This window comes from Parambassis ranga, chromosome 16, assembly GCF_900634625.1.
Source record: "Parambassis ranga chromosome 16, fParRan2.1, whole genome shotgun sequence".
Classification (NCBI taxonomy): domain Eukaryota; kingdom Metazoa; phylum Chordata; class Actinopteri; family Ambassidae; genus Parambassis; species Parambassis ranga.
This window is the reverse complement of record NC_041036.1, coordinates 18,600,396-18,627,942: the sequence shown is the minus strand read 5'-3', so window position 1 is coordinate 18,627,942 and position 27,547 is coordinate 18,600,396. Positions and strand designations below refer to the sequence as shown.

At 41.9% G+C, this 27,547-nt stretch overlaps 1 protein-coding gene across 1 annotated transcript in view; it reads right to left on the bottom strand.

The window, feature by feature from the left end:
* LOC114448379 (neural-cadherin) overlaps positions 1–27,547 on the bottom strand; it is a 97,325-nt gene that overhangs the window by 36,917 nt on the left and 32,861 nt on the right. The window contains exons 2-10 of the mRNA XM_028425296.1: positions 12,255–12,443; positions 10,349–10,574; positions 8,661–8,865; positions 5,008–5,119; positions 4,409–4,658; positions 3,816–3,958; positions 1,093–1,265; positions 852–1,020; positions 525–695 (exon numbers count right to left, since the gene is read on the bottom strand). Coding sequence (XP_028281097.1) covers positions 525–695; positions 852–1,020; positions 1,093–1,265; positions 3,816–3,958; positions 4,409–4,658; positions 5,008–5,119; positions 8,661–8,865; positions 10,349–10,574; positions 12,255–12,443 — 1,638 coding nt within the window. The remainder of the gene's footprint in view (positions 1–524; positions 696–851; positions 1,021–1,092; positions 1,266–3,815; positions 3,959–4,408; positions 4,659–5,007; positions 5,120–8,660; positions 8,866–10,348; positions 10,575–12,254; positions 12,444–27,547) is intronic.

Below are 27,547 nucleotides of genomic sequence, written 5' to 3'. Positions count from 1 at the left end.
GTTGCAGTATTAGAGGTAATAACAGGAATGCCAATGTTGTAGTAATACTCACACTGGTAGTAATAGGAATAAAACCTGTATCAGTAATACTACTTACTAACAGTAGCAGCAAATGTAGTAGAACCTACGCTATTACTAGTAGTAGTAGTAGTTTTATTGGTAGTAGTAATAATCTTTCAGGTTGTAGTGCTACAATAGAAGCAGACAGCAGTAATAACAGTGCTGCATAATAGTGAAAGTAGCACACTGGTAGTAGTAGGAGAAGTAGTAATATTGCTCTAACTGTGCAGCAGCAGAAGTAGTAAATATGATGCCTGCTAGTACTCACACTGGTAAGAGTAATAGTAGTTTCTCTAGTGCTCACAGGCAGTAGAAGTAATATTTGTAATATTGGTACTCACATTGGTAATAGCAGCATCAGTAGTGTATGTAGTATTAATACTCACCCTGGTCAGAGTAGAAGTAACAGTTGTACTGTAAGTGATAATATTACTAACGGTAGAAGTTAGTAATTTATTACTCACACTGGTAGCGGCTGTTTTCAAACTTGGGGTCGTTGTCGTTCTGATCTTGGATCAGCACTGTGATCTGACAGATTCCGATGAGTGGCTCCTCAGCCTGATCTGTGGCCGTCACTGACAGCGTGAACTCCCTCTGACGCTCCCGGTCAAAACTCACAGTAGTGGTGATAACACCTGGCACACACACAGGGGCCATATTACTATGGAGAAAGTTCCACTTTTGTGCTACTTATTATTACATATCATTGATTGACCTTGTTGTAAAGGATTCCTGACACATTACAGAACAGAATGAGAAGTGCTAATATCGAGTGTTTCTGTGAAGCCTACCTGTGTCAGGATCAATGTCGAACCCAGACGACACTCCATCTCGGTGCATGATGCCGTATTTGACCTCTCCATTGACACCCATGTCGGCATCGTGGGCTTGTACGCGCAACACAAATGTCCCTAGTGGCTGGTTCTCCAGGACGGCCGCATTCAGGCCGTAGTTCTGACACTGAGAACAACAGGCAGCACAGTCAGGGAACTAAATAGTTCCTTTATATTCTTACAAGTGAACTTCACTCACCTCCTGGAACACAGGCTTATTGTTGTTGATGTCATTGATTCCCACGATGACCTGCGCAGAGCTGCTGAGTGGGTACGGCCCCCCAGAGGCATTGTCATCTGTGGCAGTGATGTTGAGGACGTACTGGGGTCCCCTTAACCGGGGAGGTGGACTCCGCCGCAGCTTAATAATGCCTAGACACAGACGACATGTACAGGACATAAGCAGTGTAGCACATCTCCAATTGTGCTGGTGCGTCTGAGGGTTTTCTTTTTTTTTGCAGATTTTCACTGAAGAATTCCAACATTTTCTTCAAGCAGAAGTATAACTTTAAATTGCTTTTATGTTTACAGGCATTCAGAAGTGGTTTGTGCTGCCAGGGGATACTGGTTCACTTTACAGTAAACAGAGTCAGAAGAAAAGGGAAAACTCAGCAAATAGAAAGCACAGAGGAAAACTAGAGAAAACACCCAAGAGCTGCTCATGCTGTGCATCAGAGTCAACCAGGATTATTGTATATCTGAATTTTAGCTGGATGATTTTCATTTTTTTTTAATTGCTGCAGTAAACACTTTATCCATCAACAGTAAGAGTGCACTTCTGACCCTTTCTGCTTTCTCTATACAGCTGTAGAAATGCAGCAGAGAGAGACAGGCTGAGGATACAGCTGCATTTGCTTTGCAGGAGGATAAGGCCAACAGTGACCATCCAGAAAATAAGCTGCAGGAAGGAACAGTGAGGACTTGTTTCTTTGCTGAAATTCCTCTGTGATGCCAAACACATTATTATTATTGCTGATAGACACCAACCAGCAAGAGCATTAAGTTGATTATTTTTGTTGTGAAAAGTGTTTGGCCAACAAATTAACGCCTGCCGAGCTGGTAGTAGCAGCTGTAAACCTCTTAGGTTTTCAAATGCTCTCTTGCTAATGAATTATTTTTCCAATTAGAATTTATTTACAATCAATCACATATTATATAAGATGTCAGCAAATTAAGAAAAATACCAGATTTGATGCTGTTAATATTTTCATGTAAAGTTGATGGTTTTGCTGCGGGAGTTTCCCTGCTTCAGCGTCCAGAATGGGAACCGTGTGAGTATAAATAACAACTGGCATGCCGAGCTCAAAAACAATGTAGCTGAAGCGCTGTGCTGTGATGTTTACTGCTCCGTGGGTCACCATCAGCTGAGACTGTCGGCACAAGCGGCAGCCTGCAAAAGCACCGCATTATTCCAACTCAGGCCTAAAACAAATGTCATATTTTTCTCTGCGCTAACAATCACTTCCACATTAACATAACAGAGCAGCAGAGCAAACAAACAAACAAATAAGCAGCTTTGGTAGCAACATGAATAGAGACACGGAGGCTGGGAGGGAGCGAACACATCTACATGAAAATACTTCACAACGCTTTGAAGTGACAAAGCAGAACAGCCGAGCAAGCCAAAGGCCATCTGCTGCTTGAGTGTGTGTGTGTGTGTGTGTGTGTGTGTAAGAAAGAGAGAGAGAGAGACTTAATATATCATTTATGTGCAAATGTTCACGTTTATATCTGTTTGTGCATGGACGCAAGTGTGTGTGGCAGAGCAGTGGAGCAGTGCATGCTGGGTGATAAGGTGACAGAGAGGCTTAGACAGACATACACACACACACACACACACAGATAAACATGCAAAACATGACTGAACATCACACTGCTGAACATGAACTTTATTTGGCAAAAGTCTTTCTCTGACAAACACACACACACACACAACATCATTTTTGCATGTTTGTGAGGATATAACTTGTTCCTTAGCCCTTATCCTAATTTTAACTATAGTCATTTCATCCTAAATTTTACTTTAAACCTTACAAAACTGATTTAAATAGTGCCCTCTCTTACCTTACCTTAATTCAGACAAACAGATGCTACAGAAAGGTCAATAATTGTCAGCAAAAAGACTCCAGAAATTGGGTATAAAATTAAAAAAATTAAATCAAATAAATAAACAAAATAAACTCAACTCTACACAAATTGGTCCTCATAAAGATAGACATGTATATATGTATGTGTGTGTGTCTTAGTGATTATAATTGTGTATGTGTTCATGTTTGTTTTATTTATGCATGTGTGTGTGTGTCTCTTCCAAGGGGTTTACTGGCCTTGTTATTGCTATCAAGCATTATCCCCAAATACTTGTTACCGTGGCAACAAACACTTTGCCTCTCTGTGTGTTTGCTTGCTTTGTGCTGTGACTGTAAGTGATCTGAAAGCCACAGTGTGTGTGTGAAAGTCATTGTCTGTGTTGTGCGACACCAATAATCATCATTCATGTGTTTTTGTACTATTAGAGGATCTGGTGTTGGTCCCTGGGTGTGTTTGTGTCCACAGATTCAAACAACTGGTAGTTAGATGAACATAAAATGTATTGAATTCATTAATTAGATCTCTTATTGACCTGTCCACTTGCTCTTCCCTGTAGCTCCACTTCCTTTCCTCTCTCAGGTCCGTTTATAGGATTTGTAGTGTAAAATGTGCTCTGTGTTCTGACACATGCTAATGAAACATGCAAATCAACATAATGACCACTTTCTTCTTCAATTGTTCCTGATTGACTCTAATCAGAAGCATTAGTTAGCATAAACAGCTTCTCTTTTTCTCCCCTGAAAGCTGTTTTGTTCATGATTGTGAAGAATTGCCTGAACGTAACCAGCAAAGTGTTACTTGAAGTGTCCAGTGAGGTTGCTGCTTCTAACTCACCCTTCTGGTTATCCAGCAGGAAGTTGCTATCCTCGTTGCCACCGGTGATGGCATAAGAGACACCATCTCCGTCTGGGTCATTGGCGTGGACGATGGCGACCAGTGTGTCAGGACCAGCATCTTCACTGAGAAAGGTCTTATACCTGAAAGTGTAGTTTTAGCTTATTGGTGTTTGCATTAGTGTTATCTTATGTATTAGCTCACTAGTTTATGGCTTTGTACTTGTACTTGTCTTTTACTTGTTCATTTGGTGGAAGTAAAGTTTTAAAAATCGAGAAAAGCAAAGTACAAAGCAATGACAAAGTAAGGAATAAGTGCAGCAAAAGAAAGAGAGAAAGTGTGAAGGAGGCAGACAGAGGATCGAAGGGAGAGGTGACAATGAAGTGAAAACAGATGGAGGAAAACAGATGGATTAAAAATAGATTATGAATTAAGAAGAAACTTAATTAGCAGACTGACTCTGTGGGCGAGAGACCCAGACAGCAGAGGAGTGAGGCAGAAAGAGGAGCTGACTGTCAACGTTCATTATCGAACAAAGTTACAGCTGACAGAAAGTGGAGAAAAAGAAACTTTGAGAAAAGAATTATCCCTACATGCTCTGGGAGAAGACGGGCGCCTCGTCGTTGCTGTTGGCCACTCTGATGCGAACGGAGGCGGTCCCTGTGCGAGGGGGTGTACCCGCATCCACGGCAACCACCACAAACTCGTAGATGTGATTAGGCCGTTCGTAGTCCAGGCGACGGGCGGGGCTGACCACACCCCCTGATGTGATGTCAAAGTCAGTGCTGGGAACAAAGTAAGAGAGCTCCGAGTTGACGCCGGAGTCGCAGTCTCGAGCCAGGACTGAGGAGAGAAAGGGAAGACAGACGGGATGGTGAGGGGTTTGGTTCAGTGAGAAAGGTTAATGTAAAACAAGTGTATGAGACCTGGTAATGCATTGTGTCAACAGTGGTCCTCACAAAGATAGAAGTGTGTATGAGTATGTCTGGCTGTGTGCCTAATAAGAGCAAAGCCTTGTTGAAGTCGAACTGTTTGATCTCCACCCGTCACCAGCAGCTATGACAGATGGCTCTCACACACACTGTGTACAGTATAACCACAGATGTAATGTCGGTGTTGTGTTCACTGACGGCGGGTTAACAGTTTACTAGAAGCCGCTCCACAGATCAGTGTGTTAGTGTGTGCGTTGTACCCTGCAGTAGAGACGTTCCAGGTGCAACGCTCTCAGGTATGTTGTCCCTGGTGTAGATGGAGTGCAGGAACTCCGGTGTGCAGTCATTCTCATCCGTTATGTGGATAACCACCTGCAGAGAGCACCTCACTGTTAGCATCTGCATTCTCAGGATGGATTCACATTCATTGCAGTGCGACCCAGCAGGAGTGAACAGGTGAGTTATTTCAGCATGGCACTGGGAATGTCAGTGGGTTAAATCCTCACTGAATATTCCTGCAACTTTTAGGCCACTTGTACAGAAAATATAGAACAAGATGTGGATACATGGTACATGGAGTAGCCTACATTATCACACAGGTGTGTTTAATGCTGATATTGATATTGGTTATTTCTAACAAACAGACTGTTGCTGTAGATGCATGTATAAACCCTTATTATATTACATTTATGCAATATTAATACATGATTTTGAATAGAACTTCCACAGAGGTCTAGTTGCCTTTAACTTGTGGACTCTTTGGTGTGGATGGATTTGGGCCACATTTATGCTTGCTCCTGATTGGCTTGCACTGTTGCCAGGCATACAGTAATTTTTTTTTTTTTTAATTATTTTCTTATTTTTTTTATTATCTTATTTCTGCAGTAAAGTGGTTGTTAGGCATCTCCTCACGTGACGTCAACTTAGCTGTGATGATGATGCTGATCATAAACCATGTTTACAAGTTTAAGTGATAGTTGAAGCAAAAAGTGGAGCTCATTTTTACCTTCAAAATGTTCAGTAAAACTGCTAACGTTAGCCTGCTGCTAGCATTCACACATTATTTTTCAATGTTATGAAAACCAATTTAGTTCAGCTACATAGAAACTAGCCGGCTTAACTTGGTCACTTATCAGTGGCAGAATGTAAATACATTAACATACATACATGCATGATACAAACTTATATTGGCTATTATGCATGTATTATATGGATTTTTAGTAAGCAATAGATATGAAGTAAGAAGACTGTTTAGGTTTAAATGAATAATACTGTTCCACTAAACACAAGTAGAACCTTTTAAAGTACCGAAAAAGTATATACGGTATTTTTTTGTCTTCGGATATTTTACTGCTCATTTTAATTTAAACCCAGGGAATGCAAGAATGATTCTAGATTTATGAGATCTAAGCCCGAGGTCTGATCACAGGTTAATACAAAAAGTAGAATTTTGAGCCACATAAGTTAAAGTTAAAGGTATTAAAGTTTCGGTGTGACATCAGACTAGTAAATCCTCGGTCCTGTTTTCCAAAATTATTCATGCAAGCATTATGAAGACAAATATCCCCTGTAAAAAAAAAGCACATTTCTGTGCCGTCTCCTCTATTTTAAACCTTCTAAATCCTGAGTCACTGCGTCATCGTCTCCCATCCCGTTCCTGTCCAGTTCACCCACTATCCTAAGCTGCTGGAGCTTAAAACAGAATGCAATTTTCCATTGCTATAAAGCCCAATTTAACAGGTGAGACTGCGGCAGAGACCACCTGAGCAAAGATTTTCCTCGCCATCCTGAACCCTCGACACACCACCTGTTCAGTAATAACAGCAGGGCAGTGAAGGGGCACGCTGAGAGATTTAGATGCGCGGCTGCTTCTTGCAAACATGCACTGAATATTTAAAAGATTCAAGTGTAAACAGTAAGAATGGCTGTTTTTTTCTCTTCAACAGGTGAATATTATTCTGAGCCACACATATTGCACTGAGTATACTGTGGTGGAAATCAGTAATCACTTAACAAGATTAGTTTGTTTTTATGGTCTGCAGGACATCATTTGCGTGATTTCTTCTTCCTGATGAGAAAAATTGAAGCAATTATTTAATTTCTGGAGGACATATTTCCCACAACAACTTTATCAGCCGTGATTACAAAATGTTCCCTGATGTGGCTGGGGGTTATTATGCACTTCATACAACACAGGTTAATGCTGTCACTGCAACTTAAAACGCAGGATTAATAAAATGAACATCACATCTTAAAAAAAAAAACAAAATTAGCTCTCTAAGAATGCAAATAAAAAACATGTTACTTTGGTTTAGGAGTTGATACATGAAGAACTATTTTATGTGTCCATTCATTTCCAATTCCTGTTTTTAATGCTCAATAAGATCTCATAGAAGCATCATGGAATTATGATTAAGTCCCCCAAGTGTCCTGGCTAACCAGGGTAATGTGTCTTGAATGACACACTGCACTGTGTTTGTGTTTTTGACCCAGGGAGGAGGCCATAAATGACCTCACTGTTATTCTGGTGATGGCAGGATGTGTATTAGATATATATACAAATAAGTTATAGATGCTTGTGTCCATGCCTAGAAGTGCTATACAAGCTGTACCAAAGATACCCACATATCGTGTTTCTACAGCAAACTCATATAGGCTACTTCCTGTATATTGTATTGTGTTGATGACTGGGACAGAAGGCCTCACTTTAGCAGTTGTCATGGTGACCTTGTTAAGTGCTGCCTATAGATAGTATGTATGTTTCACACCTCCATTCTCATCTCCACAGTGTTTTCCCCAGGTGTCTGAAATGTGTTAATTGGTGCGTGCTATAGATTTTATTTATTTATTTGATTTTATTTTTGCATATAGTGCATCACATACTTTGTTTTGATGTTAGTAGACGAAACTGGAAACCTCATTTAGTCAGTAATTACTTTCACCCATAAGCAGGGCTTGTGATGAGATGAATAATTTGCTGCTTCTGTCAAAGAATACTGTTAGCCTGACAGCAAGAGGCAGCAAGAAGCTGTTGGAGGAAACGATGGAGAGACGCAGAGTTTATATTGATGGTTTAAGGATGTATGATGAAGCTGAAGGCATCAGAAACTGCAGAGAGATGTAACGCTAGCACTGCTGAAGAAGCTGCTTTCTACAAACACACACACACAGAAACACACGTAGGGCCTTTAGAGTGAATTAGTCAGCCAAGCTTATAGAACAGCAGTGGCCTTTAGGGGACGCTGGTAGTTTAGCAGCTATTCTCTGCCTGTCGCAGCCATCTGGACACAGAAAGCAGGTGATAATGGATTTCTCTAGGCGTGTGTGCGTGTGTGAGTTTGTGGTAACGTGAGCAGATGCAAGTATCTGCTGTGTAAAATCTTTGGAGTAAGTACTTAGCAGCCTGGTTTCAGCACTTAGCACTTTGTACTGTGTGTGTGTATGCACGCTCTAACTGCTGATGCCAAACTGATCAGATGCGATCAGTGATTTGTGAACGTAGCTTTGAAGGTTTTCATTGAGTTTTCATCATGAGATCTTCACAGGATGCTCAGCAGTATGTTTTTATTTTTACGCATGAATAATGAACACATAAGCAGAATAAACAGCAAATGAAACAGTTGCATCACAGTGTCGGCGCCGGCGCCTTTTCTCATTTGAAATGGACACGGTTTCATCAGAGAGCAGGGCGCTCAACAGCTGAGAGTCAGCACCCACAAGTGATGTTGAATGTGGTGGTTGTAACACCCCCTTAGAACACCATGGTGACCTTCCACTTCACACTGTAAAACTCTAGTGACACATGATCTCAAGAGCAAAAGGGTGCTACTGATGTGTGAACAACACTTAAAATGGCCACAAACATTCAGCAGTAGACAGAATTAGTAGTCAAATGTGTATTGCCTCACTGTACCTCTGCCACGCCGCTGAGGCTGGTGTCGGGCTCCGAGGCACGAACCTGCAGCGTGTGCAGGTTATGGCCGCTCTCATAGTCGACGGTCCGGGTGAGGCTGAGGGCGCCGCTCTCCTGGTTGATGCTGAACAGATTGCCAGGATTCACCAGCAGCATGTAGGACAGAGTCTTCTTCTGAAAAGAGACGGCCTGAACCACTGCCACACTGTCACACACACACACAACACAAACAGAGGAACACAGTTAGATAAAGATTACAAAGTCTGGGCAAAAGTTCTCTCCTGGCTAATAATTCCTTTGTTAACAATACATTCTAGATTAGCACAGATTATACGGGCTTTGTTGAATGTCAACAGAAATTTGAAATAAAATTCTTTGTTTTCATTTTCATCGACCTTTTCTAACAAATCTGTTTTAATTCCCGTCAAACTTGTCATGGTCACCTCAGGTTGTATGACATTGAGGTGTGAGTCTGACAAAGAAGCAAGGTTATACTGTATATCAAGGAGACAGAGCTTGCTCAAGTGACATTTACAATGACTTAATGGAACCCCCCCCCCCACAGAAAAGATTAGTGGTACAGACTAAAGCATCATGAGGGATCACCATGCAGATTTGATATTTGGAGACAGAGCTATCAACAGGATGCTACAGGATGAACAATGTGGAGCATGGTGATCTGGACTAACATGGCCACCATAAACTAAATCCTAGTCTGGACAAAGATGGATGTTAACTGCAGCTTAAATGGTTGGTGGAGGCTGTTGGTAAATTTTCTTTTAAATGTTTTTTCTATTTGTATTCTGCATGAAGTGCAAACACGTCAGTAGGAAGCTGCTCTATATTCTTATTGTAGTTATAAAAACTAGCTACGATGCTAAAGTCAAACTCCTGCTGCGACCTTTATGGATAATTCTGACCATAACAACCTGCTTAATCAATTAGATTAAAGCTCACACAGAGTCGGACACATGTGAGGACATAAAAACACATAAAAGGGACAGCGATACACCCACACACACACCGCACATACTGCTCACTGGGTGGCATTGATACTTCAATATTAATACAATGTGCTATGCGCCAGCAGCCCTGAGGGATTCAAACACACACACTCTCTCACACACGCACACACACACACACACACGCTCCCCTTCATGTTTATCCAGAGCTTGCTTTTAATAAATATTTGAATTTGCCACACTTTCAAATTTTCAGCCTTAGGCCACACTCATGCATCTGGGTCCTCTTCATCCACCCCCCCACCATCCACCCCATCCTTCTCCTCAACATCCCTCCATCCTCCTTCTCCTCCCTTCCTCTCTCACCCCCCTAACCTCTCCCTCCTTCTCCTCCTCCTTCTTTTCTTTTGTCTTGCTCTACAGGGCTCATCTTTTCATGCATCACATGACATGCAAAACCAAAGGAGCAGGCCCTGGTAACACACACACACACACACACACACAGATGCACAAATGGCATTTCCACAGTCAGTTTCTGAGGCAGTGGAATGCAAATGATAATTCTGTAAACATGGAAGACACAGACACAAACAAACACAATTCACTATTACTGCACACAACCCCTGGAATGTATGTTAACCGTGTTTGCAAGTGTGTCTGTATAAGATGTTTTATTTTGCTCTACACGTCACTATAGAAGGTGGTCAGAATGCTGCGTGGACTCACGGTTGGCCTACAGGTGTGTTCTCCGCTACGTTCAGGCTGTAGGTGGAGTTGGTGAACTGCGGCGGTCGGTAGCCCGCGAGGATGGCCACAGTCGCCGGTGGGCCTTTGCGACCCTGTCCGTCCACCGCCTGCACGCGCAACAGGTACTCCTTGATGGGGGTCAGAGGTCGTCCTGTGGTCCTGATCTCACCAGAGCGCCGGTCCACCTCAAAGCACTCTTCACCACCTTCAGAGATCCAGAGATAGACAGATAGATAGAGTCACAGCTGTCCAATTATAAAAAAAAAACAAATAAGGCAATTTGATGCTGGAGGGATGCTGTTCGTGTGTGTTTATTTCTGCGTGTGTGTAAGATGGTTGACACTCTCTAAAGACTCAAAAAGAGAGAGTGTTTTCACACACGTCCCCCTTGGATAATGCGAGAAGAGGAAAGGGAGCGATGGAGAGAAAGGCAAAGAGCAGCAGAGAAACAGAAAGAAGTGAGACACGGATGAAAATGACATGAGAAGGAAAAGAGAGCGCAGGAAGAGGACAGGATGAGAAGGAAGAGACAGCAAGAGTGGGGAGAGGTGGATGTGCGAGTGAAGAAGGGAACAGAGAATTAAAGGAGGAGAAGAATCCTCAGCTGTTGACCAGAGGGTTTTGAACCAGCAGCTGCATCCAACCTGTCAATCATCCGCTTCTGCGATATCTATTTGTGGTGACATGAGTTTGTCTGAGTCTCAGTGTCTGCTTCTGCAGGCTAGATTTGAGGATTCAAACTTTTACAGCCCTCTTTTAATGATCATACATGCAAGTAAGAAATGAAATGCAGCACTTATCATGATAGCATATTATAGCATAGCTACTTTCTAAAGAAATCAATGATTTTACACAAAACATTGATTTCAAATAAAATTCATTGGACATCTTAAGGTGATGACCAAAACCGCATCCATAGCAACAGTCTGTTACAAATAGCAACGGTCTGTTCTATAAAAATATCAGACTGTGAAATGTGATGATCGACTGAGTGTTCAACACAGCATGAAACACAGTAAAAAAATAAAAGCTCTCCTGTAGGTAATCTCTTAATCTCTTTTAAAAACACTGTGAACTTAAGTGCACGTTGCACTTTTAAATGCATTAATTATCTTCACACAGAGAGTATGTGAATATATGATGCTTACACTGGCATGATGCTAAAAACTTATTGGATTATTGGTCGGTACACATGTACGCACATAGTGCCAAAGGGAAGTTAGAAGCTTTTAATGTGAAAGCATTAGAAATTAGCTCTCAAAATATCTCAGCTTCTCCTTCCTTCTCCTTTGCTCTTCAAAAAAAAAACAAAAAGGCAAAAAAAAAATAAAAATAAAAAATCCACAGCCACCGGCACCCATCCACCCACCATCCCTCTCTCTCCCACTCACTGGCTCTCCAGAGACTTTCCTATTATTCCCGAATCTGGGAGCTTTCTTTGCCCCAGGGAGCGATTAACAGTGCAGCTCCACGCCGTTTATGTGCGTTTTTCTCTCCCTCTCCCACTTGACGGTAATTGAAATTCAACAAGTCAAATTTTATTTATAAATCGCTCCTTTGAACAAAACAGGTTTGTCACACAGTGCCTGGCAGAGCAGCAGCGGACCTAATTACAGATACAGACGAGAGATAAGAGCAGACAATGACAGGTTGTAGGAAAAAAACAACTAGAAAAAGTGTGAAGTAAAAAAAAAATACACAGACTGCAAATAACTATTATTTGAAAAAAAAAAAACCTTTTTATGCATTTTAATGACTGACACAGCGTTTCTGTTGAGGACTTTGAGCACTGTTCTTAATGGATCACAGTATGTGTGTGTGTTCGGGGGGTGAAACGCTTCCACTTACATTTGACTACACAGTTTTTATAAAACGCAACACTCACCGTCCAGTAGGTGGAACTGGGCTTGTCCCAATGTCCTGTCTCGTTGCCGTGCCGACAGTCTGTACACCACTGAGCCAGGTGTTGCATCAGGACTGATGGCACCCAGGTAGGGGGAGGGAAACATTGCCCACTGCAGGTTGGCCTGACTGGGCGTGCTCAGACTCAATCTGCACAGGTACCACTCATCACCTAGAAGAAGATGACAGTGATGGTTTAACAGCTGTGTAACATCCAATTGTGCTTATTTTGTTACAATATGTAAAGTATATAGTATATACAATTGATTATTGAAATGGCCAAGGCACAAAACTGTAAAACAGGCTAAAAACCAAATGTATACATTACTATTTTACATTCCATTGTATTTTGTTGAAGATGAGTTCCACTTGTTATTTTTATGTTTATTTTTTTTGCACCACTGCTTCCCAAATTTTAGAAACGACTGTTTTCGTTGTTGCTTCTGTGTTGTAATCAGCTCTTATTGTTAGCTAAGCTAGCTCCACTCATCTCACCGATGGGGGAGTGAAAGCCTGGTTAGCACCCATCCAAAAGGGACTAGGTGACATGTCTGTACAACATCTGTTTCATCTCCAGCTTGCTGCTCCAGAAGACAAGAGCGAAGGAGTGACAGGGAGGAAGAGGGAAAAGGAAGCGGCTCCTCCAAAATAAAACAACAAAACTCTCAGAAGATCACGCAGCAGGTGCTCCCATTCGCCCAGTCAAAAATACACACACACACACGTTTGTCTGCATCTACGACTCTCTTTCTTTATGTCTTGTTTCATGTCGTCCCGTTCTGAGGAGGGATTTGTTCGGTTTGAAGGTGCTTCTGCGCTGGCTGTTGTTTTGGCTCCTGTGTCGTTTCACAGCAGCGAAGGAGACAACAATGTGAACAAGAGAGGAAACTTCACTTCAGAGAGACCAGTGAAGAAGAGAGAGGGACGAGCAGGTGACAGAGGGGGAGGTGAAAACACAACACTGTCTACCTCTGTTTCTGTCTTTTTATACCACCTCATGTCTGTCAACAAACAGAGCAGGAGGGAGGAAGAAGGAACGCAGGGAGGGGAGCAGGAAGAATACAACAGGAAGAAGAGGGAAGAAATAGAAAAGTAAATGAAAAAAGAAATGAGGAGAAATGTGGAGGGATGGATGAATAATTTGGAAAAAATGTATACCAATGTATAATGGTGTATAATGTAGTTCTAAAGATGCACTTTTAAGAAGACACACACTGCACACCAGTCTTTTTTGGTGGATCAACACCTGGTAACACTCTCCTAACATGTGTAACATAAACTATGGAAATCATATTCCATTTCTGAGAAGGCCACATAACAATAGCCATGCCAGGTCTGTGGCTCTATTTAGCATCTGTTAGTAAAGACAAAGAAAAGAGCTAAAAAGTTAGGGAGGAAGATGAGGCGATAATGAAGAGGCATCCTTCCAGCTCAGTGCCCCTCTGTCTTCTACTTCTGCATTGCCAGACATCAAGTCTTCAGTCAGCCCATAAAAACTCTGAATAATCACATCTATTTCTGTCTGTTGTTTTACATATGCTGCGCTGTGGGCCGTGTATGAAAGTGAAATGAAATCTGTCCCATTATCATGATAAACATCAACACGATGGGATGCAGCGCCAGCAGTGAGCACATGTGTCAGGCCGGGGTGAAAAACTATAAAAACCTACCCTCTCTGTGTGGAAATACACGTCCAGGAGGGGGAGGGAGGGAGGGAGGAGCTGTCAGCTGGATAAAATGTCTCCTTCATACCTCTGGGCTGATGAAAGGTCACTGACACCAGAATAATGGCATTTAATTAATGCTGTGTTAGAATACAGTATGCAGCCTGAGCAGAGTTACAGCATCAGTGTTACATATAGCTGCATGCAAAGGCTGTGCCACAACGAGCCTCACAGGGAAATCTGTTAGCATACTGGACTTGTAGAACCAGCCTGTTATGTAAATGTTGTGTTCTGGTGTTTCTTCCTTGATGGTCTACAAACACAAACACATCATCTGTCAGGCAGCCGTGGCACAGAATGTCACGATGAGGAGCTCAATAAGATGTGAACAACGCTAACTGCCAGAGAAAATAACTCTGACTGCTTCATAAGGCATTAAAGGAGACAAGAGCATGGGCAGAGGAACCAAAACTGCACAGCATTAGAGACAGATGTGACCCCTTTCATGACATTAATGCATCAACATTAGCAATCTGATAAAACAAGTTCAACAATATCAGATGGTGGCAAAAATTATTATTATTAAGTTCATGTAGTTTGGTATGCAAATGTGAAAACAAAAACACCTGCTGAATTTAAAGACGCTGTGTAAACCAATGCAAAAGTACCAAAAACTGCAGCTCCTCAAGTGCCTAATTGACGCTGCCTAAAAACGTCCTCAAAGACCTCCACGTTCAAAATCGCAGCAGAAATAAAACATGTTCACTGCCTGGTTTTACAATATTTTACCATTCACGGAAGCTGTACAAGGAGGAAGTCCTTATAAGTCAGCCTTTACTTGGATTAACCAAGGTGGCCGAGGCACCAGCTGAGAATGTTGAGCTTCAGCAGGACAGTGTAATCCTGACCTTTTGACCCCTTCCTCTAGCCCCACCTTCAGGACATATATATATATATATATATATATATATATATATATATATATATATATTTGACTGGTTATTGCACCTGTGTTGCTAACAATAAAATGTTGTTTTTGAACATGAAACTACAGCAGGTTATCATGCTGTTTGTGGATACTTTATATGTTGACATTGTTCCGCACGTGGGAGGTGTCACATCTGCTGCCCTCTGTGACTGCCACTCGAGCTCCACAGTGCAGAAAATGCCTGCCTCACAGCCTGAACAGTGTACTGATCCCTGATGCAAGCCGCTGAGCTCACTGAACACATGCATGCATGCATACAAAAATGCAGAGGAAAGTCCGGCTCTGGGCGACAGCCGGCCTGGAGCGAGGAAGAGGAGTGGAAAAGTGGAAAGTGGGCAGAGAACCTGAATGTTGAACACTCACTTCCACACATTGACACATTGATGTGTTTGTCCTCTCAGGCATGACATCGTTTTTGTGGGTTCTTCCACATCCCAGCCTGATATAAAAATGAATTTTAAATGATGTCAGTACATTAAAGTCAGTTTCTGTCTTTATTTGTTAGTTTCTAGTTGGATATGCATTTTTTATTCCAGAGGTGATCCCGAGCAGTTAAGAACGCATGAAGGCACATCTGAAAATGAGCTTCATTTTGTTCGGCTCAGCTCTTTTCCCCTGACTTATTCATCCCTCTGCTTCTAACTGTAGCCCCTTGTGTTTTGGAGTAATTTCATATCATCAGTTAAATTAAATTTTCTATTGTAATAAACTAAAGGACCGTTTTTGAGCTGGAGGAGGGGGTTGCGTTAGATTTGTTAACCTGTATGTGTTATCAACAGAATCAGAAAGAGGCAAAAAAGGGAAGAAATAACGCTAACAGCTCCTTAGACAAGCCAAGTCTGCCAATCATATTCATGGACAGATCATCATCAATGAATGAATAAGTAAACTGCACTGTATGTCTAAATGTCTTTAAGAAAATAAATAAAGTCGAGCTAAGAAACACAAACTGCCAGTGCCACCCCACTTTCTTAGCAATTGCACCTGCAACTGAGGCTTGGCCGTCCGGTTACAGACATCATCCCTCTAGTTCCACTCCACACTGTTATCTAAATTTGCTTGTCACAGTGCAAACTATGAAATCTGTACATATGCACCCAGTGGCCACTTTATAAGGTCTACCTGTTCAACTGCTCATTAGCATAAAATCGAATCAGACAATCAGATGGCAGCAACTCAAGAAGACAAGATGACAACTTGTGACTTTGAATGTGACGTCGTTGTTGGCCTGAGTTTCAGAAACAGACTTCCCTAGCCTCCACAGTCAACCACAGTATGCCTGTTAGCCCAACCCGAAATTTACAAAGAAATATGAAAGATAAATGCTTCAATACCTGCTGAAAAAAACCCTTTTAGCCCAGATTCTGCACTATTTATACATCTTGTGTTTTTGTCCATAATTATGTACCTTAAATCTAAAAAAAAAAAACTCACTCCACTCTTGAATATTGTGTAATCTACCTGCCCAGTATTATTTTGGCAACTTCAGAACTATTAGTTTAATCCAATCTAGAATCAAAACTCAAATTTTCCGCAAAGATGTCCAAATACTCTTCATGTGCTCATTTGTAACCTCTTCATCATCAAACCACAGCCACTCTCTGTGATATGTGTTGAATTAAACAGTCCCAGAGGATTCTGCCATATGTATAGAGGCACCAATCACCCTTAATGCACAAAGACGCTAAGATATTCCACACACGAGAAATATATTTTTTGACCGAGAGAAATGCATCACATCAGTGTTGAAGTCCCAGCTGGACTTTACCACAGAAGAAAACCCAGCAGAGCGGATGTGTGGAGGAGAAACGCCACTCATTTTCTCATCTGTGTTACTCTAAATTCCTTCTCATCCATCCTCCTGTCGTCTCTGCTGCGTCTCTCACATACATCCACGTCCCTGCAGTGTTGCTGTCACACTGTTGTATGTTGTTGTTTTGCCAACTCAATCTAAAAAGAGAAGTTCTCTAATATATTTATTTAAATGAGCGCTGGCAGAGGTTCCAGCTCTTTGTGTTCTGTCTGTGTGTGTTGATCGTACTTTTCCTCTGTTTATCTGCTGAATCGGTTCCACTGAGCCAATGTCCTAATTTCCTGGCAGAGATCAATAACGTTTCATAAACTGTCGGACATGTTGACCATGGAATGGCGTGCTGTCCTAAACAGGAAGCGCTAAGAATGGCACATATTTTTTTTTTATACAAGCGGATAAATAGTCCCAGTGAAGTGCAGCTAAGTCCATCTTAAGCCGCCACTTACTCATTTGAATCTCAATGCAGAGCGTGTCACGGCTTGTTATGTAAAATCTGGCTAAAAAGACAAAGGGAATTGTGCTTTGTTTACACCAAACTCCATTCTGCTGTCTTTTAATTTAAATTCATTTATTTGTTTGGGGAGGGGATTTGTTTGTCTGACACACAGCGTATCGGGATCAGAACGGGAGGCAGCAGAATTGAGAGGACAGAGACACAATGAGAGGAGCTATTTTCTATCTTTTTCCTCTGAGTCTTTGACTTGAATGGCAGCTGATGTATTTAGCGTGAAGCAGGAGCTGTGGCAGCCAACCAGTGCTGCTTCAGAAATAGCAAACCTCCGCCGCCACCGCCACAGCCGCTGCTCGCAAGAGCTTCAGTGAGAGGAGGGGTGGAAAACAGTATGTTTGGGGATTAAAATGTGGTCGCGCCCACAGGTTGTCACACAGGCGATGATGAAAGGTGATTAAAGTGCAAGACTTGTTTATATATAAAGCGCTTTTAACAAACCTGTTTGTCACAAGCTGCTATGCAGAGCAGCAGGAGTGATGATCTGAGATAAGAAACAGTCAAGCAAGATGAGAGGGAAAAGTGCAGGAATAAAAACAAAACAAAACAAGACTCAGTGACCCTCAGATAACCTCCCAACACCTTTAAGGTTGTTTTGGGGCCTTCAAAGGAGAAAAAACAAAAAACGTTTGCTGTAAAAAAAAAAAATCTCCAAAATACTGTCAACATTCTACTGAATGTGTCTGAGGTCAAAGGTCAAACATGCAATTACTATATTTATTCTCTGATGATGCTTTTTTAGGTTCTACTTGTTCTGTCCAATCACATTTTAAAAGGCCATTGTTAAAATATAAAAGCCGTCCTTTCTATGCCAGAACTTCCATTAGTGACCTTTTGACCCCATTTAGGCTTTGTATTCATTTGCAACTTGACTTCTACATGAGGATCCATGTGATGAAATCTTCATCTGAGAGCAGCACTGAAGCATGTGCACTGAAAAATATAAAAACCACAGGTGTTAAGGCAAAGGATAGAGTGTGTCTAAGAATGGGCTATATGATCCTTTAGGTGCCAGTCTGCTGTGCATAATCTACAGATTTGTGTGTGGTGCACTGAGTAACACAGATCCCTCTGAGCTTTCTCCACAGACAACATAGCTTTGTCTGTGTCTGAAACCACCTGAAACGCACTGGCGCGCACACACACACACTTTGTGAGGGCATCCAAATGTCAGGCTCATGATATGATTCTGTAAATTTACTGTATGTCCCTACAATATGGTCGGACACACCCTCACACATGCACTTTACTGCCACAGGCATTGGCGTGTGTGTGTGTGTGTGTGTGATTGACAGTCTGGGAGGCGTCTCCGTGGTGAATCGCAGAGTGCAGGTGTTCTCGTGAGACCGGTTGCTGGGGCAACATGTTAAGTCTCTGTGACATGTGAAAGCACTCTGGCTTTGTGTCACCACATGTGTGTGTGTGTGTGTGTGTGCGTGTGAGGGAGCGTTAGGCGTTAGATACTTAATACGTGAGAGAGATATTAAGTGTTTAATTAAAATAACATAAATCAGGATGACAGTTTAGGTAACTGAAGGAATAAAAAACTTGTTATAGGTTTTGAGAAAAATCATTCATGTACACAAAGTGTACTATAATAATAGAGATAAGGATTAATTCATATATTTTTTCAACCCTCATCTGAATACCAGAAATCAGATGGCAGAATAATGCTAATGTGGCTAAAGTGTTAAAGAAAAAGGCAGTTCCTCGAGTGGCCACTTGAGGCACCCTTCAAAATCAAGCCAATTCCCATAGACCTCCATGAAAAATGTTCAACTTAACAACAGAAATAAACATGTTTACTGGCTGGTGCAACAAATATTTTGGTCTTTATAGATAACTTAAAAGAAAAAAATAATTCCCTTCAGATAACTTCTGTTTTATGAGTTGTCGGAGTATACGCATTTCAACTCTGAAAACACATCTTCATTCCCAACACAACACAAAAATCCAGCAGTTACACTGTGAATGAGGAATAACATTGCTGCTGTCTGGAGAAGAGTGTGAGTGAAGACACTTCAGTCTTGGTTCTTATTTTGCAGTCAAGTCAAAGTGAAAGTTAAAAAAAAATTGTCGGACAAACCCTCTTCTGTTTGTGAACCCGGCTCTCCATCTGGTCCCTAGGAGCCAGCGGACAGAGGCCTGCTGCATTCTAATTAACTACCTTATAGACTGGCCTACTTTACCTCTGCATGCAAACACACATGTACGCACACACACACATAAAGCCAACGTCCTGCAGGCACATAGTTAATTAAGCCCCATTTTTCACTGCTGATGAAGAGAGAGAGAGGGATGAAAGAGAGGAAGAGGGGGAGAACGATGGAGGGAAGGGAGGAGAGAGAGTTTACAGCTAAGATAACAAGGCAGATAATGATGAGAATAACAAATGACAAGAAAATGAAAAATCAATGTGTAAATCTGCACAACTTGCTGGGGCAGAACACACACGAAACACAAAGTGGCTTATTCGTAAACAGAGTTTTCATAGTAATTGATTTTACATTTGTGGAAAGAATAGATGTTAGAGGCGAATTAGGAAGAAAATTGGTATGAAGGGAAAATATTTAGTTTTAACAAACCCACAAATTTCATTCTTTGCCACCTTTAAGGTTAGCTGAACATTTTTTTTCCATTCTTTGTACAGAAATTCTCATCTATAGGTACAGTATGAAATGTTTCTTTCAGAGATGTGTTTTATGGTTAGTCTGTTGCTTTCCTTCTGACCACTACTGCCGTCTATAAGTCCAGGTGGAGACGTTGCCGACCTCTGGACTCTCAGTAGTGTGTAGGAGGAACAGACAGCTACATGGAAACTCAATTAGGGGTTGATTCTGTGGTCATAGTGGAAAAAAGGGTAGGAGAGGAGAAGGAAGAGAACATGGATAGAAAAGAAGGGAGAAAAAACACCCAATAAAACTGAATAGCACTAAATACTTTGACAATTGTTCTTATTAGGGAAGAGATAAATGCTGGAATACAACAGAATGGTGGAGAAAACCTTTAAACTGGACCACAGGAGTCCACATGATGTTCACATGATCATTAAACTCCTTCTAAATCTATACAAAAGTCAGTTGATCTTTTGGTAGGACCGACAGGAGGATATCTATTAGTATATCAAATTATTGATGGGGACAATTTAGTAATAGCTGGACATTAGTGGGGACGCGTCACCTCCATCCATGCATAAAACTACGCCCTTGTATCCACTAATTGGCACCACACCATATAACAATCACATATATAACCCTTATACACACTGGTATCAAGGCATATGGAAAAAAAAACTAAAAAAAAGACATTTAATAAAACTAAACTGTAATCTGTTCTGTAGTGTGTGTGAGCTTATCTGTGTGATCTCCTTCTTTTGCTAATGAAATGATACATCAGAGAACTATACCTTGCACATTATATATACTCATCCCAGGGTAAGACATCTAATTTGCAACAGACCAAAGCACTACATGTTGCCTTTGCTCCTCAGCCTGCTGGTAAATTAATAATTAAGGGCTTTAACTGCTTAATTTCAGCCTAGTTTCTAATACTGCAGAGGCCAGATGAACTGAATAACCATGAATCAAGAAGTGAGCTTAATTTCAAATATGTTTTAATAGATACTAAGCATCTGCTGCAATGGTGCATGTTTTAATGATATGACAGAATTGTATTTATCCCAAAGGAATTTCTTTTGCCCAAGGTACATGATATATACATATTAAATTAATGTAGATATATATGTGCTTAATGATGTAATAATGTGAGAATTCCTGCTGCGGTAATGACACAAACCAAAAAAAGGGGGGATCAGATGAGACTTTAGCGCAACATAAATTAAATATGGCCGCTGTGTCCACAAAGCAAACTGATGACATCATTGCATCAGCCATCGTCGCTCCTTTCCCAGAGAGCTGAAGCTGAAACTAAGCGCCGCTCTGCTCCGGTTGGCAGTAAGCATCACTGTTTCCCACGAAAGGGGAACGCATAGCTCTGGGCGGCCCCCGGCGCCGTGCTCAGGAACCTCAATGGCCCCCTGAGTTCAATCCATACAGACAAACAGCAGATCCACGGGTCTGATTTCTATTGACAAGACTGCAGAGTGGATCAATGACACAGAAGGGGTAAAGAGAGGGGTGGGGGGTGGGTTAAGAAGAAAAGGATTGATGGAGACGTACATCAAGGGAAAACTGAAAATGGGGCAAAGAAAAAAAGGAACAAAAAACAGATGAGACAAAAAAGGACCAGCAGCTGAAATCAAACACTGAAAACGGAAAAGTCAGACCAAATTCCTCTATCTGATCTCCCCACTCATGATTGGCCAGATGGAAAAAGGCATCATGGGAAGTGGGGCAACCGATGGGTCGAACGGGATTTACAGATAACTTTTAGCATTGGTTTTAATCTGCACCACATAACAAGGAGAGTTTTAGCAAGAGGAGGAATGTACTTGGTGTGTGTGTGTGTGTGCGAGAGAGAGAGGGTCAGATTGGTTCTGCAAGAGTTACACCAGAAGATGAAAAGACGACAAGAAAGGCAGGAAACATGAAAGCGTGGATAAAAAAAAGGAGAAAAATTGACATTTGAAAAAGTAAATCTGCAGAAATCAATCTGCAAAAGTGAAAGAATGTGAGAAATAACCAGAGGCAAAAATCAAAATTATATAAATCAGATGATGAACTGTACCAAATGGGTCCAAACCAGATCAGACCAGCCAAAAACCAGAGAGAATGAGACTCAGTGTAAGGAGATTACACATATGACCAAACCAGACTACACTGCTGAGGACTAACCAAATCCTGAGCAGACCATGGCGGAGCAGTTTACACCAGGTCACATCTGAGCGATCCACATTATCAAGACAAGACAGACTAGGCCAGGCCAGACTAGGAGGGAAAAGCTACTTTAGTAGCTGTCAATGTGACAGTCACCCCACCCCTCGCGTGATAAGCCAGCGATGTGAGCCAATTCCTACCTACTTCTTGTCATAGCAACAAATTAGTCCATGGGGCTGACGTACACAAGGTCACTGAAAGTATTGGTACGAAGCTTTTTCCTGGCTGCTATGGTGACACACACACACATATATATATACAATGAGGACAGGGTCTCACTTATTTTCCTTTTTTCTCTTAACGTATGATCCAGACCCAGATCCAATGTCAAAACATAGGTTTTTTGGATGTTGGTTTTTACGATTAAAGAAGACTCGGTGTAGCTGACTTAATGATTTCTAGCAGTGTCGATGTCTTTGGGGAAGTTTTGAAAGGTTTTAGCAGGGCGGTACTGAGGACTCCAGGGGGGCCGAGGTTAGCAGGTTGTTGGATATTTCACAGGCTCCTCCAACTAAGGGTAGTGACGTTGAGTGAAGAAGCACCCAGTGTGATGTGAAAAACAGAGGCTGTTGTCTGAATTATGAATATCTGAGGACTTTTGTCAGCCATTAAAAAATAAAGCAGTGAAATTTTAATGTGGTGCTTCGTTGATTATTGATGGAGGAACTCCAACACTGACAACTGTGTGAGTGTGATGTATGTGTCTGCCGGCCTTTAAAGCCATGTGGGCATGCTTCTGTCTGTGTGCGAGTACGTGTTAATCATTGGTGCGTTTTATTGAGACATCATTTTTTTATTTTTTTTATTTCATGTTTTCCAAAAATAAAAGTCACTCCTCAGCGGGTAGAGGAAGACTGCAGGTGGGCGGGGCCTGCAAATAAAGCCTGAGTCACCTCCAGGGATTTTTGAGGAGTGCAGCTGTGGAGCCACTGGCTGTACATCTGGGTATCAGTGTGTATTTTAGTGCACTTTTCTGTGTTTTGTGTGTGTGTGTGTCGGCATGGCTCTTCCTGTGACAAACCCTTGGCTGCTCTGATGACGTAGGAGCGTGTTTGTCTGATGTTTGAGCTTTCAACTCACGATGGGATTTCCTCACTGAAACCCGAACATGTGTGTGTGTGTGAATCTGTTATCTCTCACCATCAGCTGGAGTGACACAGAATGATCAGCAGCAGCAAAAAACTGAGCTATGCATGTGCCCTCTGTTTAATATCCTGTGTGCCCTCTAGCTTGCTTGCTCATATGTATGTTAGTGTTTGTGTGTCTGATATGTGCCTGTATATTGATTATATTTGGACAGAAACCTAATGGCAACATGTTACATGTTACACGTTGCCTTTGTTGAGATTACAGTGTGCTGAGATTGAGATTGAGTGATGAGGGCTGATTGATAAGTGTGTAGCCTAAGGAGATACATTTAGAAAGTCTATGAAGTTCTTATACACACACACACACACACACACACACACACACACTGAAATTTACACACATTGTTGCGGTTGTCTTTTGAGGTAGCAGATTTCTGCACACCATATTGCTAGCCTACACGTGGTTTGGACCAATCACCAACCAATGCACATATTTGTCTTGCAAACATTGCAAAAATCATCATCATCAACGTTTGTGCTTTCAAAGAGCTGCTTGTTGTGTATCCTCTCCAGTGTTTGTACTCGAAGGGGTTAAAGTGACAGATGGTATCTGTGTGAACACACAATAATATGAGCTGTACACCTCCTTCTACCTTGGGCTGTGAAGTTATCAGTCACTCTCTTCTATGTCTATCATGCACCCCAGCTGACCAGTTGTGTGTTGTTGATGATGAAACACATATAAATAATGTGAATAATAATAATATATGAATAACATGTAACACACTTTATTTTTCTTTCATAAAATTATATGCAACAGCCCATTGATGGCTGACCTACTGTGCAAGGACCATGTACAGGACCTGCAGGGCTTCCCACTCACTGACACAGGGGTCCGCCGCTTCATAAAGCCACACACACACACACATTGTATTTTCAATTGAATAGAATTAAGCCACTTCCTTTCAGTGATAAACTTCAATGCACTTTACACACACGCACACAAACACACACACATAATTGCATGTCCATGTTTATGAGGACCCTAGCCACCAACCAAATGCACATCCTTTCTATAGCCTGAGCCAAGTCCTAACTCTCAGAAAAGCTCTTTGAATGTCTGTCCCAAAATGGGGACCTTTTCATATATCCTCACTCCCTGTCTCAAAAATCAAACTGGTTCTCACAAAGATATGCACAAAGACACACACATGCACGCACACACACACACACACACACACTTCCCTGCAGATCTGGTGGCTCGGCTTGGTGATCAAAGGCTCAGATTTGCTCCATTGTGTGGATAAACACCCAGCTTTTCAGACACCCAGGAACACACTCATCCAGCACAACAACACAGAATAAAAGACACACACTCGGCCAATTTGGTCCAATCTTCCAAAGCCGCTACTTTGGCTAATTCGCACCGAGGAGGGCTGCTGAAAATCCGCGAGACCAAAGCACTTTGTTACGGTGGTTGTGGACGCCCGGCGGTGGGCCTCCTGAGCGCTCTGCAGCCCTCAGATCATTATAAATCCATTGCAGGCGATGGTGGAGTTCACTGCTAACCTAATTGTAGCACTGCAAGCAGAAAAGTGTTGAAATCTGTTGAAATAAGCAGCACAAAGTGAGCCAGAAAATCGGTGTAATTCATCTGAGGAGTGGTAAAATACCTTGCAAAAATAAAAATCTGGCCTTGATGTGAAGTCTATAGGAGGAAAAAACTGTGACTGCAGAAACAGCAACCACCTTAGAACTGATGTGACAATTAAATTTTCATCTTTGCTCAAAAAGTGGTTTTTATAACTCATCTTTGTGACCTTTTTGTCAACCCAGCTGAAACTATGTGGCTTTCTTTGCACCATCAGTGATTCTGTCAAGGATCATTTATCCTTCGCTCTGAAATCTGCTTTTCTGCTTCATCATCTGCTCCAGATTTTGTTTTACTGCCAGCTGTTCTGTGTGTGGGGTGAAGTTTAGGAGATGACTGTTAGCCGAAAGGCTGCAAAAGCATCAACAGTATATATCCCTAACAAAATATGCATCCTTGGGAATATTCTATCGATCCACTGAATCGCCATGCTGGCGTCTTTGTATGCTACACATCTACCATAGGCAAAGGGGTGGAGCATGAGTGGAGCTGAGACAGGTGGGCATTCGAAGAAGACTGATAACAATCCTGTTGCCACAAAAAGGGAACTTATCAATAGAAACCCAGACAGTTTTTGTACCAGGCTGTAAACAGGGTTAATGCTGCTGTAACGATTATAACATGGAGATTGACTCATTATTGGAGCCAGCCCCTAGAGGCTGGAGTTGGAACTGCAGTGTTTTCTCTTCTTCATCTCTCAGCCCCAGAGGTTGCTGCTGGGGGAGTATTAGCATGTAGCCATGCTACATGGTGCTACATGGTACCTGGTAATAATTGGTATTCTGCAGGAGCTGCTTTCATGGTGTATATCAGAGCTCGGTAGAAAGACATGTACTGTAAGGTAAAAAGTTAATGAATATTTTCTCAGTTCTAAAACAAATTTAACAGATCTGATGGTTTTTCTTTTTTTTCTCTTCTCCCAGCTGAGTTAAGAGAGATGGTGCAGGTCGGGTTAATTGTGTTGAAGTGTGCTGGTTGATGAGGCTCACAGAGCGGACGGCCTGTTTGACTAATGAGAGCATCTGTCGAGGCACAGCAGCTTGCAGCGTGCACACACACACACACACACACACAGAGTGGAGTGTGTCCCAGGAGGAAAAGAACTCTGTTCTCTCTTCACTCTCATCACAGTCTCTGTCATCTTCAATCTGCTTTCCGTCTCCATGACGATGCTTCCCCCACTGCTCCACAACTGCTTCAGCAACCCACGCAACATCATCATCATCATCTCCTTCTGAGACACTCGTCTTCCACATTTCTGCAGAGGTCAGGGGTCAGCGGGCAGCCAGGAGGAGGACCTCCAGGTCAACAAGGTGCAGTCCGTGGTGTTCTAAATGCGGTTCAGGGACTTAGTAGGGCCTTAAAGAGCTTTCTGCTGGTCCTTGACCTCCTGTATTCCTGATGGTCCCTACACTTTTTCTAAACAAGGTTTCCAACTTAGAAAAATGACATGTCTGCTATTCTGTATCTGTTTGCTCCAACTGGTCCCATTAGTGCAGGAATGACAGATATGATTGACTCCTTGTTCTTAAACTGAACCTTTATTATGTCTCACTGGATCTTTCGTGCTGCTCCTGTTTGACTCAATAGAAAATGACTCATATCAAAGAGAGAGTAAGAAAATGGTAATGCTTGACTCATCTTTACTGATGGCATGCATCAGGTTTTGTCTGCTATGTGTGTGTGTTTCTTGCTCTTGTGTCCCAGTGCTCTCAGTTTTACTCATACTTACTACTGTATGAATAATTGTTACTTTAACCTTTACCCAACAGTTACAAATAAGTGAGTAAAAAAACTTTTACTGCTGAAAGAAAACACTCTTCCTCTAGAAGAATGAAAGAATTAAATGGTCAGTAAAAGGGAGAAAAGATCTGCTGAAATGCCAAACCACTGCAAAGAGACACAAAACAGCCATTGAGACACACTGAGACTAAATGTCCGATGGCCTGTCCTGCTTTGAGTTGATGATTTTTAGTGAAAGGATCTTGTGAACTTTGTAATTTCTGTTTGTGAAGACTCCACTTCAGATTTAACTTGTCAATCCCAGGACTTAAAAAAAACCTGCATTTGAACTTAACAGCAGAGCTGACTTTGAGGTGACCTCTTCTCCAGACAGGGAGAGAAAAACGGCGTCTGAAGACATCTCGCATTTGATCAGCGACTCCTCCTGAGCAGCAGGTCAGACGGTGCCGTGCAATCGCAAGCTGCTGTTGCGTTTCAGACAGGAACACAGGAAACACCGAGGATGGCAGGAAGCTGACAGCTGTTTGGTGAGGATGACAGAGAGGAGCCGCTCATGTGTCTTTGAAATTTACAACAGCTGAAATCAGCTCTGTCAAGAAAAAAAAAAGCTCCACTTATGCTTTTATGTTGTTCAGGAATAAAATCTTATCTGCTCATTTAAAATTACGCTGTGCAAAAGATTTCAATGATTTTATATCAGCCGAAAGAAGTCAAGATCTTAGTTTCCTAGTTTTAGTTTTCCCATCTGACATCGCAGGTTTATTTCAGCAAACAAGAGTTTGTAAGGTCTGTTTAACAGAATTTGTAGCAGCCAAACAATCACATCTAATGCAGCTTTAACAAATTAAAAGAACATTGTGCATTTTTCTGTGGCCATGTGAGCATGTGCATGTCACATATGATGGATAAAGTGAGACAAAAACAGCATTGAAGCTTGTTCCAGTGAGAGGTTCGGCTTCTAACACTGATTCAGTGTTGTGTTTAAA